At 39.7% G+C, this 13,702-nt stretch overlaps 1 protein-coding gene across 4 annotated transcripts in view; it reads left to right on the forward strand.

The window, feature by feature from the left end:
• The window catches only part of tnr (tenascin R (restrictin, janusin)), a 209,678-nt gene that overhangs the window by 170,588 nt on the left and 25,388 nt on the right, over positions 1 to 13,702 (forward strand). For all 4 annotated transcript variants that reach the window (XM_026149494.1, XM_026149491.1, XM_026149493.1 and 1 more), the window contains 4 exons: positions 1,046 to 1,165; positions 1,554 to 1,697; positions 8,074 to 8,193; positions 10,065 to 10,208. In XM_026149494.1, the coding sequence (XP_026005279.1) occupies positions 1,046 to 1,165; positions 1,554 to 1,697; positions 8,074 to 8,193; positions 10,065 to 10,208 (528 nt within the window). The remainder of the gene's footprint in view (positions 1 to 1,045; positions 1,166 to 1,553; positions 1,698 to 8,073; positions 8,194 to 10,064; positions 10,209 to 13,702) is intronic.

Below are 13,702 nucleotides of genomic sequence, written 5' to 3' on the forward strand. Positions count from 1 at the left end.
TTTGAACGTGAGCATTGATGGGGGGCTGCTTGCTGCCTTGAATCACTTGCTACACTTGAACTGTGCTGCATTAAGATTTAACCACAGTTTTACTTTATGGTCCAGCTCCGCTTTGGCTGACATAATGCAAAAGTGACTAGCTGTATATCTCTGCCTGCGCCCCCCCCCCCCCCAGGAACCTTTATAAGAGAATAAATTTTTACAGCCATTATTCTTTCTTTGGCTCTACATTTGCCAAAGCAAACGTAATTAGTAAAACATGCACGACTTGAATAAATGCAACTGTATTCCATGCGAGCAGACTTTAAATTAGTCCTCTTCCAAGAATTTGAAATCTCCTGCTTTCTGCGTGGGAATAATAGCCATAATTCTTCTCAAATCAGGGAAGAGAGAGTGTAGCAGTCATCTATAAGTGCTCTTACCCATCGCCCACAACAGGAGATGGAAGCGATCTCTTAATCTTGATCTTTGTTTTTTTTTTTGTTCCATTCTCGTACGTTCTTATTTTTTTTCCTTCACTGTCTAAATATCTTTCTTTTTTTCCCTAGGATCTGTCAGGGCTTTAATTGTTTGCTCAAATTGTCTTCACCGTAACCTTTTCCGTGGCAGCTCAGTGGTCTGAGGAGACATATAAAACAGAATTTTGGCAGGGGAGGGGTCTCCTCTGTGTAAACCCTGCTCAGCCTCAACATTAACGGTTGTGTTTTTTTTAGCTTGATGCTGCTCAGTTTCTTCTCGCTAATCTTTTGATGGTGTTTTGTTCGTAATAAAAATGTGCATTAAAAATTCACACAGTCTCGCAGACCCAAGGACAGCTCTGTTTCTATGTAAATTTAATGAAGAGGACATTAAATGTGGACAAAATGAGGGTTACTGAACTACTCGGGCCTTCAAGGGCAGTCTTTCTTATAGATTTTCATGAAAATGACTGAATTAGCTTTGTACATAACATAACATGCTCCTATTATATGCTGGGGCTCATCCTTTTTTTTTTTTATACCATTTGAACCGCATGACAGTGTTTTCTTTCTCATCGCACTTTTAGGCATGGACCCACCAAAAGAGATGATGGTGTCGGACGTCACCGAGGACGCCGTGACGATCTCTTGGATCAAACCGCTGGCTCCGTTTGAATACTATAAGCTGTCCTACCAGTCGGCCAGAGGTAGCGTGCACATAACTGCAAACCGTGATGTTATTCTTAAGTGCATTTGAATAACACGCTATTTATTATATTAGCATACACAGAGCACACTGCTGTTCCTTGTTACAGTTAAATGAGCATGGCATTTGCTGTAGGAGGCTCCCTCTGATGTAAGATACATTTTGTAGCAGAGCGCCGTGCCACACACCTAATTAATTATAACATTTTATCAGTGAAAGGTAATTGAAATTTTAATTAAAATTCCATATTTATTAAGTATTTTCCCTGTGATGCAAAAAAAAATAAAGGAACAGCAGCTGGCTACGCTGCGTACCCTGTACGTGAAGAAGGAGATCAGTGTGACAGTTCTGGTGTTCAGGTGCTGGCCTCTCTCTCGTGTCCCCTGCAGGTCGAGTAGACAGCGTGATGATTGACAGCGATGTTACAAACTACACCCTGTCCAGTCTGTTTCCTGCCACAGAATATGAGATCAGTCTCAAAGCTGTCAGCGGGAGTCAGGAGAGCAGTGTTGTCAGCACTTCCGTCTTCACAGGTAGGAGCTAACCACAGAACCATTAGGTCCATATTGTTGTGGGGGCCCTTCGAGACCGGGTTTACTCATGCAGGAAGAACGTTGAGGAGACTCCGATGTCTTACACAGAAACAGTTAGTGCAGGAAACTCAGCCAAGGAGAACAGAGTGTGGTAGCTCAGGTGGACACATGTAAAGGTATTCAAGTGTGCTGAGCTGTTCTCCACATAGTGCCCTCTCTTTATATAAAACCTTATTGCATTGCGTGTTTGTTCCAGGTCTTAAATAGCTGTAAGGTATTTCTAAGACACCTAAAAAAGAGCTGCTGTCTACTATAGTTCTGCTATAATGTCTCAAGTAAGGCAACACTGTGAATGACTGGTAAGTGAGCAACCCCACCTCAGAGTGACACGACCTAAATTTCCCTCTGCAGAAAAATAAATGAATAAAAAGCTTCCACATTTTCGCAATAGTGAAAGACATACCTAACCATCGATTGTTATTCATATACACAATTGTTTTTCTCTTGTCAGGTTTTATGCATGTACTGTAGTTAGGTGCCTGTGCAAAGGATGATGTTACTAACCTTTAATGTTCTGGTAAGCCCATTGTTTCTCCAGCTAGCAGCAGCGTCCATCGCCAGGCAGATAGCCATACAGTCTTTATCCCGTCTCCTATGAAGATATGTTGGCTAACAGCAAACACACTGAGTATAGTGAGTTAAGTACAAAAGCAAAGCAAACTGAGCAGTAATGGACTGAAACAGGTTAAATTAAAGGTAGGCCACTAATGACCATGCTTATACTCAATTTATCAACACCAGAGTTATCATAGTTTTGTATTTTCTAATTATTATTATTTTCTCTTTTTTAATTGAGACTTTTCTTCTTAACTTCAGACAGTTTCCAGAGTGGATTTTATAATTTCAGTTTAGTTTTTATTGTTTGATTAAATTATTATTGTGTAGAGGGCATAATGGATTTTTATTATAATAAACTTTTCGAATCTTTAGTATTCGATTAACTATAATATTCTGATCTAGACATTGTTGTCCTTAATTAATATTAAGAGAAACAATCACAGCTGTGTTTCTGAAATCGAATTGTTTACTTTTTCTTCTCCTAAAAAAGGAAACAGTAAATTAAAAAATGAGTCAATCAAAGTCAGATAATCTGTAAAATAGTTTACGTTTAATTTTCTGAAGATCACCTCACAGGTTAGTGGTATTTTGTTCTCCTCTGAGGTCGTAAAATCACAGTGCTGACAGTTCTCGAATAAAGTAAGTCTTGCTGTGAGAGGGCAGCAGAAGGACAAATGTTTGCCATGTAAAATAAATGAAGAGTTCCTCCCCTGCTAGACTTTCGGGTCAATTGCTCTGTCCACAGCTATAACAGCTGTGTTAAAAACGAGCAGCAGACTAAAATGCACACACAAGTATGCACACAATCCAAGGGTGAAGCTCATGTTGTAGACGGTGCAGTCTCTGCCGCTGCAACAGATGAAAGCGTCCACTCCGTGACCCAGTAATTGGTAACCTGCTCCCAGCTCCATCTCACTGTCTTCTATCTCTCTGGCTGCTCTCCTGCCTCCTATCTCTATCCTTTGACTCGCTTCAGTCTTTTAGCACTGTGATGTCTCTCTCTGTCTCGCCCATTCTGCCTCGATTTCCTCCTCTCCTCCTCCCTCCATCTTCTCTGCCCTACCTCCCTCCTTTGTTGTGTCTTCAGAATTTAATGAAATCAAAGGTCTTGTGTTTTCATGCTTTCAAAATTAGCACCAAATCATAAGTTAGGTAAAAATAAAACCTCGCCGTTGCACACACGTGTGACAATGAGATACCATTCTTCTCTGAAGAATTCCGCTAACCTGAGATTAACACACTCTCCCAGTGCTGTATTCAAAATGCTCGGTGTACGTGCAAGAGAGGGGAAAGGGAAAGCTGAGGAGAGCGCAGAATTGGAGCGGGAACAGGCGAGTAGAAGGTGTGTTTGCATACCAATGAGACCTGATTCACCTGGAGCGGCAAGGTTCAAGAATCCAGTAAGAAAAAAGAAGCTGAAAGAGACCCTTTCCCTTGTTTTCTCTTTCTCTCCCCTGCCTCGCTTCCTGCCTCCTCCTGTTCTTTATTATCAGCGCCTTCTTCCAACAATCCCAGCATGGGTACAATGAGCAGAGACGGAGGGGCTGTAATAGCCTGAAAAGAACATAACTACAAAGTCAAGCTTGTTAGAAATGGTAAACAACATTTTCCTCACATCCAAGAATGCTCAACCAGGGACACTTTTACACTGCTTTCAACAACAATACATAAACAAGGGATTTGAAAGCGTAATCCAACACTGCCTGGTCAAGTATGTAATAACTTGGGTAACGCTGCAATTTCGACTTACTTCACATCCGTAATCAATTACTGTGCGAAGGGCTGAGAAAGCGGGGAGCCATATTTCATTTTGCAAGCGCAGCAGGTACTGCTAATCTAAGATGAATTTGGCGGGGGTGACACTAAATGGACTGTGTGAAGGCCTGTTTAAGGGCTAATGACGGTGCTCATTAGCAAAGTGTCAGGACCCCCAGTAAAGTATTACTCTTCCCAAAACTGAAGTTTGTGGAAAGAACATTAACATCCTCCCTGCCAGCTGCGTTAAGAGAAAACAGAGGAGGGGAATGCACTTGCTTTGTTAATTGAAACATGCTTAAAATAGTCCACACAATACCAAATAACACTTAATGAACATCAGAGATAACACATAAATTGACAGAAAAACAAAAGGCATAATGCCAGGCATGCAGAGGAAATGGTAAATACAAAAATGGAAAAAAATTTGACTAAAAAGGGTAATGAAAATAAAGGAAAGGAGAAGAGAAAATAGGTTTTTATTCTTTTTTTTCATCACTAGTGGATTAGGATCACTAAAAAAAGAAATGGCACAGAAATAGTTAACAGTCGGTGACTGTTACATGTTTGCTAAGAAACAGTTCTCGAGTAGGGATTGCAATAATGTGCAGCTCCACAAAACAGAGAACTCACTTTATCAGCAGGACAGTTACCGCTATGCTAATGTTATGATAATTATTATTTTCTGTGAATTTACATAATGATCCTTATCTTAAAGACTCCTTTAGGTTCAGCTACTAAGTGCCACAAAACCAGTAATTAATCTTTACTTAATGATTGGGCGTAATGACTGGTCTCACATTTTAAATGACTGTATGAGTGAGCATTTTACCTACACTTGAAACACACTCAACATCCAACATCATCAGTCAACCGGTATCCCTGCGGCTCTAAAACGCCACAGATTATATGCAGCCAAAACACTGTTTATGTGTCTAAATATTTGTGCGCCTCATGAGTATTAACGCGACACCAGGAGCACGCATATACACGTTCAGCGTAGCTCCGAGGTTAATGTGTAGAGCATGCGGCTTTCTTTTGCTTTGCCACAATAATGAGAGGGTGTACAGAGATTTACTGGAGTTTTGTGTCTTACTGGCTTTAATGGCCACAGTCTCAATACAACGCAGGCTGACCTCGTGACCAAGCGGCACAGCTGGAGTGTTTCTGAAATATCCTACGTTGTGAATTACACACTAATAATGAGCTGAGAGCATATTTTCTGCATGTAACAGCAAGCCGAGCGCCCTAAATAAAACATATAACGACGACTTAGAACATCAAACCTCAATCATCTCCTCACCAGGACTGCTGCAGGTCTATCAGGTATTGCTGTGTTTGTGTTGTTTGTGTTGTGCCACAATTAAGATCTGAAAAATATGGTAACAAGAGAAGAAGAAATGGTTTCAAGCAACTGGTTTGCTGTGTGAAACTCTATATTTTTCACCCTAAATCATAGTAGTTTTGTTGCCTAAATCTAACCAAACAGTGGAAAAGAAATAAGCAGGTAAAAAGTAAAAAATATTGGGAGAAAAATAAGTCTAAAAATAATATGTTGCCTTTCTTATCTCTTAGATGAAAGGTTTATCCTTGAGCCATTCAGCTACATCAGTATGGTCCCTTCTGAGGATATTTGGCATGGATATCAACTGTCTGCTTATCCAGATATCATGGATGCAAAGAAAGTTCTGAAAAATATCCACTGTTCCCAAGGCTAAGTCAGAAGATGAGCCAATAAATCATCGTAGTACGACACATACTGTACATAATAAATACAAAGTTGTGATCAAATCATTTTCTGCAATCATATAATGGCCTGCATTTATATTCCCACTGGGCCTTGACTTCCAGATCTGAGTGAAAGTATATAGATAGCCTGAGCCTGTAATTCACCCATGCAATCAGTAGATGCAGTATGATGATTGAATTATCGCAGCTCTTGATGAAGGAGGATGACCTGTTTATTTTTTTCTATTTTGGCCATCTCTACTCTATCTCCATTGCCAATCTAATTGACTTGGCAAGGCTCCATTAAATTCACTTAAACCTTTTTGCAATTAAAGTAATGATTTTAATCAGGTTCGTCCATCTATCGCAGTGTTAAGAAAGAGCACAATTCTTTTTTTTTTATTATTCTGATGAGGGCAGGGCAACATTAATTACCTCATCTGGGCAGAGATTGGGATCACTCGCAGTGTTCTGTGTTCTCCTGCCACGCTCTCTGCTGTGCCAAAATAACATGCCTGAGGAGAAATTGGGGTTGAAGCACTGAGGTTAAAGGTATAATTAAATTCAAACTCAATTTTGGCATGTCCAGCAGTCTGAGAACAAAATTAGGGAGAGGGTGTGAAACAGGAGGCCTAAGAGAATATGAAACTTTCGCATCACGGTGAAGTCACCATTAATCAGCATTCTTGCAAAGTTTTTTTGTCTCTGCAATTCATATGAATATATATCTCGTTGTTGTCAGTCTAATTAATAATTTAGGTGTGTCTCCAATTGAATTTCACACAGTGTTCAAAATACAAAGCTCTCTGCATATGAAGGGAAATATGATGCAGCTTGTTAATTTGTGAACAATTCAGTGATAAGTTATTTTCCATTAAAAGCGGTGATTGACAGAGTCAATTTCCCTTTTTCTTTTATTTGCTCTGAGCTTACTGGGCGAGAAATCCAGTGACAGCCAGCAGCTAAGAGATACATGATTTTACATGAACTTTGTTATGTGATACAAAAAGTAGTGTAGCAGTCTCCTGGTTTAACTATGCACAGTAATATAAAAAAGATCCTTAATTTCTCACATTTTACTAGGAAATCGGGAGTTTATGGAAACATGTTAGCCAAGCTTTTTTTCCCACTTCTTTAAATAGACTTCAGGAATAGTTCTCCAGGCTTTTTGAAGGACATTGAAAACTCCTCTTTGAACATTGGCTGCCTTTTATTCTATTCTCTGTCAATCCGCGATGGATTTTGTTCCATACACGTTTGACAACAAGGTATAAACAAGGTACTTTTACTGCATTGGCCTTGTGTTTGGGATCATTGTCATTCAGAAAAATGAAATTAATGCCAATCAGATGCTTTTAGGATGGTACTGCATGGTAGATCAAAATCTGATTATGCTTTTCTGCGTTTATAATTTTTATAATTACATCAATTTTGATAAGATCCAACACCACTTGCTAAAATGCAGACCCAAACAATGACAGAGACTCCACAGATGACTGTAGATACTCACTGATGTACATCTATCCCGACCTTTTTTATACATATTGATGATGACTTTTGATGATGACAAAAATTTGGATTCATTGCTCCATAAGACCTTTTCTATTCTGGCATTCCTCAGCCTTTTCCCCCACATTTCCCGTAAGAATGGCTTAAGTGAAGACTCATTTGAAGTGTAGATTAAGCAGCTGATAGGCTAGATACATCTCTCAAGTCCAGGGTCAGATTTTTGCTGGATTTCTTTCTTATTTCTTGAGGACATGACTTTCAAATACTCCTGATTGGCTGTAGATCTTTTTGGGGGACATGTCACTTCTTCTGTCATCCTCTTGTCCACTTCTGATTTTTTTTGGAACAAATTATGTATTTTTACAACAGGTTTCTAGACACAAAAAGACCAATTTAAAATTTTAAAAGGGTTCTTTGGTAAGTTCTCTGTTATGTGTTATGCTCTCTGTTTCTCTCGCCTCTTGACTTGGGTGCCTATTTTTTCCTCAAATGATTTATAGGTCACTGTTAAGCAAGCTGACAAAAAATTGTATAGATTTGCACACGCTACAAACAAACAAGATCATTTCGACAATGTATAGCAAACATGTTGTGTTTGTCTGCAATGAGCGGACCGCTGTCATTCTTGGTTGTGATCCACAGCTGTCAATTTATCTGTGTAGCACTGACACAGTATCTCATAAATGATGGGGAAGATGTTCAAAGAGCCTGATATTATCTTTTGTTTAACTGTTGTGTTCATTCTTGTCTTGTATTGCAAACATAGCGATGGATATGCCGTCGGAGTTGACGGCCCTCAACATCACCCCTCAAGGAGCCCTGCTGAGGTGGAATCCACCCGTGTCCAATGTTGACAACTACGTGGTGACTCTCACACACAACCAGGGTGAGTGTGCATTCATTTGCTTGATTTGATGTTGGAAAGTCAGTGAAAGGACACCAATTAGATAACATCATTAACAACCATTAAACTGTAGCACGACACTGTGACTACTTCACATTAAAACACATGAAAACATTAGCTTATACTTCCTTACGTTGACAAAATTACTGTAGTGCCCATCTACAGTTGGCTCTAACTTTAGACCATAAATACCATACACACACACACACACACATATATATATATATATATATATATATATATATATATATATATATATATATATATATATATATATATATATACATACATACATACATACATACATACATACATACATACATACATACATATAGTAGTACTGTAGTAGTGGCAGCATACAGTGCAATGAGAGTCATCGGTTGCATGTGAAGATGTGACAGGTACCATCACAGTTTTCCCATTAAGAAGTGAGATCAGTGCAATGAGTCCTTTGAGGCAATATAGATCCATTTGTCTTGCTTTCAGAACAGTTCATTATGCTTGGTTAAACTGCTTAGCCTTGGCAAAAACAATGCAGTTACTAGGCGGCATGCATTTCTGATGCAGCCCATGTCTTCAGCATCTGACAGCCATATCCAGACAGGTAAAAGATAGCCATATTGCTTGGCCCCTCAGAGCCAGTCTATAATGTGCTCCCTGAACCAAGTGGATGACTGCCAAGCAGCAGTAGGTACAGATATGGCTTAAAGACACTTGACATGCACACAACTAGAGCGCTGATATGTGTAGGTATAAAAGGTTTCCAAGAAATTGGATATTGTTTTACTAATAGGTCAATACAACACTCAACCAGTGTTATCTCATGCTGTTGTTATTTTTATAAACTGGCTGGGGAAAATGTAATGGGAAGCATCTTTCTCATTTGCACATGACCCCACGCAGTATGCCACGCCTGGAGTTATCCAGAGAAATTTGTATTACTCAGCTGTCAGAGTCTGAGTGTAAATTACACTCTGACTGACTGGATTGCAGCCAGATCATCACAGATACGGAGACAGCATCTATATGCTGGACACATATTTGGAAACCAGCCCCAGCCAAGGTTTAGAGAAGTGCAATGTAAGTTGTGGACAAATTCCCTTGAGTGTTAATGTACTAAACCAGGGTCAATAGTTAAATATTTCATTGTGCATTGTCCTGCATGACAAAATAGTTTTTATTGATGGAAACACCCACATAAAATAAAATCCAAGCCGTCGTGGTATCAGAGATTAATGGTATCACATGGACTACGAATAATATATACCTGTCTACTGTAATGTTTTAGATTAATTAAAATGCATCAGTGCTCTTGTGATGTTTCTGTATATAAAAGGATGAAGGAGAAACTGAAAAAGGTTCAAAATATCCAGAACTGCATCTATAAGATGCTTCAGAACATCGTGTAGATGACCTTCCATCATTGCCACCTTAATTTAACACTCCACAACCACAAATACTGCCAGTGAGCCTCTGAATGTGGCATTGTTTTTGTATTATTATCTTTCTTAGCCTGAGCACAGTGTCTTACTTGGTTTCATAATATTAAAGTAAATAAGAGCTCTCTTAATACTGAATGTGTAATGTGTAAATCACTGCACCATGGAGCCACACAGTTAGGAACAGAAAAATATAAAGTGCAATAAAAATTAAAATGAAATATTTCCAAGTTAAAATATTACTATGTACAATGTAGAAGAGAAAATAGTCCAGGTGTCACAAGGCGGAGTTATAAACTTTGATGTTTCCTGTGTTGGGAAATATTTTCAGAGATACACACTGCAATCTTTTTAGGATGGTTTAAATGTAGTAAACATTCATGTGTTTTCTGTGTTCTGTTTTTCATTTTCTAGTAACGGCTGATACTTTCCTCGTGGAAGGCAACAAGCAGGAACTGCAGCTGTCCAACCTCAAGCCAAGCACCACCTACTCTGTAGCCCTCTACGCCACCAAAGGACCACTTACAAGTGGCACCGTCATCACCAACCTCCAAACCCGTATGTATCCGTTTGATTCGGCTAGTACAGTGGGCAGCTGACTCAGCAACTAGCACTGCCGTCTTCTTGCAGGCCTGAGTTTAGCCTACTGGGTCTGTGCAGGTGTCCTGGGCACATACAGTTTTATTTATAGCAAAAACTATCGTTATGTTAATTGTTAATTTTTCTGATACTTTTTTAATGACCAAGGGCAGCTGCTGCACTACCCTTGAAAAGTTGCAATGGATCATTCACCCCTCAAAGGGGATTAATAGAATTCAAAATAATCAGCTGTGCTATTTCTTACAAAAAATATATATACCGGTAATTAATTATAATTAACAGAGAAAACTGCTAGTGCATATCAATTTAATAAGTGTGCAAAATGGCAAAAACAAAATACTCATGCCACTGTTTTTCCTATTAATTGGTAACTAGATGGCAAGAAGGTGGGTCTTATATAATTCAGGCCTGTCACAGACTGACGCCTTAATGATACAAGAAGCAGTTATGTTATGTTATGTCGAACCCATAAAGGATAAAGAATACAGTGTCAGTTGGTTTAATTTCTGTCTGCATTAATATAGTTACACAGTAATGTGATTACTATTATTGGCACCTGCTGTATGAAACTATAGGAAAATATGACAATCAATATCAAGTAAAAAAAAAATATATATATATATGTATAATAAGAAAAAAACGACAACTGCATAACGAATGTTCCCTGAGGGATAGAGACAAGGTATACCACATCAGTATGTGCATTGGATCCTTGCGAGACCTGAAAAATTAACTTCAACGTGCCTGTCAAGGCCAATGAGAGTGTTGCTGGCACAAGAGGCTTCGCCCTCCCTAAGGGGTATTAAAGATGCTGCACAGTCTCATCTCCTCAATCTACACTGCACTTCACAGGCTCCTTAGGCAGTAAGGAGCTGACCTGTGTTATATCTAGTTTCCTTCCCTCATTGGTTATATGCATAACACCCAGCCCCCTTTCAGTTGCAACCAGTGATACCCAGGCAGATAGATTAGGATGACTTGGCCCTAAATCAGCAGCTGTAGCAACAACTTGTGTGAGTAAAGGAGGTGAACACATCCACAGTGGCCAAATCGTTTCTGTATCTGTTCTCCGTGCACCGCATTCTTTCTCTGGAAGGAGCTGAAATCCATTCAGTGGTTTAGAACTCTCAGTTTATGAGGCGCCTTTAGGGATAGCAGCTTATAGCACCATATTTAAATAGGCTGACAGAGAGAAAGAGAGAGTGGGGCAAAGGGCAGTTTATCCTAACACTGAATATATGTGAATATGGGGGTATTGTCACGGTCTACATCGTGGTGCAGAAATAAAAATTGCAGTGGGATTGAGGCTGTAAAAATGCCTCAGCTCTAACGGAGTGATATACTACCTTTCCTCGTCCTGCCAAACAAAATTCACATATTTGTTTTTGCACAGCCCTGCCCTGCATGTTCATGTTGAAAGGAACTTTGTCTCTCCAAAAGAAGCAGTGTGGTCAGGTAGTGTGGACTGCCTGACCACACTGGGATAACCATGCATTATTAATTACAGAGTCCAACTTCAACTCTGGAAAGAAACTTTCTAACTGGGAGGAAGATGGTATTTCTCTTGGTTTGAACCTCAGCGATTGTAAATCTATTATCAGCAGGACTGCGTGAGTGCTGGCTGGATGAGCCAATTCTCCCAAATCAATAGCTCATAGAGGTAGTTCAGGGGCCAGAAGCCCTCTGTCATGATGGGTGCCAACGATGCCTTGAGCCACAAGCAAGACTCCGAATGAGAGAGCACAATATTTTTATGCCGTTATCCAGTACACAAAAGGACTGCTTCGATGAAATTAGGACTTGCAATGAAAATAAGGTTCTTTCAAATCTAACCAGCTCCTTGTGCACGGTGACTCCAACCCCCTGACATGCAGTTAGCATTCTGAACTGAAAGTACTTATTTAGCATGGTTATCTCATGGCTCAGAGGGCTCTTTCAAAACAATGAAATAGTAGCTGTGGGTCTTTGGAGTGGGAACTATTGGAGCCTTTTCTCCAGCAGAGTTTAGATTTCTTCCCTCACCTCAGGAGCAAAAGTTGATTGTGCTGTTGACGAGGTAATGCCAGGTGCCTGTTCAGTTGAAGTATCCTTGGACTATAGATCCTGCCATGCACTGTGCGGTGCACACATGGAACAAAGGTGCCCTCTCAGAAAGTCTGTTGAGCATTGCCTTTTGTGGACAAGAACTGTCACTGTTGGATAGCGAGGACCATCAACAAGAAGAAGAGAAAGAACCCAAAGCTTTGAATTGAACCTCCCTATTGCTCTGGTCAGCAGAGGCTCCACCCTCGAACCCCACAGCACCCAAAGAATTCACTGCTGCCTGATGCCAGACACTCGAGTACCCAGTCCTCCCGTGTCAGTGTGATGGCTGTTTTGGTGGCTCAAGGGTGTAACATTAGCACCATAATATTAGAAAGGTGGCTTTAACCTTTTAACTGAAACCAAGCAGAGCCTTTTGCTTGATGAACTTAAGATGTAAAACGATTGCTTACTATCTAAAAGAAAAACAACAATAAAAACTGGACTGTTTTGAACTTGTCCAGTCCTGATGTTAATGGCACTAAAACCAGAGACATGAAATCTGCCAATGAAGAAAGGAATTCTGTAGACATTTAAGAGCTCGAACACAGTGGAAAGTAAGAGTGGGAGAAACTACCAGCTGACAGGTGTAAGAAGTCATCAGTGTTGTTTATACAGCTCACTGCATTCTTGCCTTTTAGGGCTCCAAGATCACTGCTGTTGGATGAAGGCAATGCTGGCTGGCAAACTCACCTGCATATCAAAGTCACACTAGCTGCAGAAGCTCTGATGGGTGAACCAGCAACACAAAAACAATATTGAAAAGAGGGAATTCTGTCTTTTTACAGCCCTCATGATATGTTTACCCTAAAATCTGCTCCTTTGTATCAGGATTATAACATTAAACTTTATCTGCACCATCTGCTGCTTTGATATCCCACCCACCCACCCCCATTTATTGCAAACACAAATCTGCTCCAACTTAAGAAATATGATTTAACAATAAGTAGCGGTAATGTTTAAATAATTCAGTATTTACTGCAGTGTGTTTTTCTTGCCTTATTCATATTCTGCGCACTGAATCCTGACAAATAACCAAAGTTATTGACTTACTTATGCTGATGTCACCATGAAGCTACCTATTTGTTACAATGGTATTACCCGCTTTGTACCACTCTTGTAAAGGGCTACCTTTACCATCTTTCATGACAAGTTTTTTGCATGCATGCATCAAAGTTTGGAACAAAAAGACTAACAGCAAGAATTTCAGGCATACTTAATATTGTGATGGATTGTTTCACAGTGCCAGTCAGGTGTATGTACACCTTTATTACATAATTTCCTCAGGGATTAATAATGTATTCTGATACTGATTTAAATAGCTTTGATTCTTTTTCAAACCTGCTGCAGACAGTCTGTATTCTGCCTGA

The sequence above is a fragment of the Astatotilapia calliptera genome, chromosome 18, assembly GCF_900246225.1.
Source record: "Astatotilapia calliptera chromosome 18, fAstCal1.2, whole genome shotgun sequence".
Lineage (NCBI taxonomy): Eukaryota > Metazoa > Chordata > Actinopteri > Cichliformes > Cichlidae > Astatotilapia > Astatotilapia calliptera.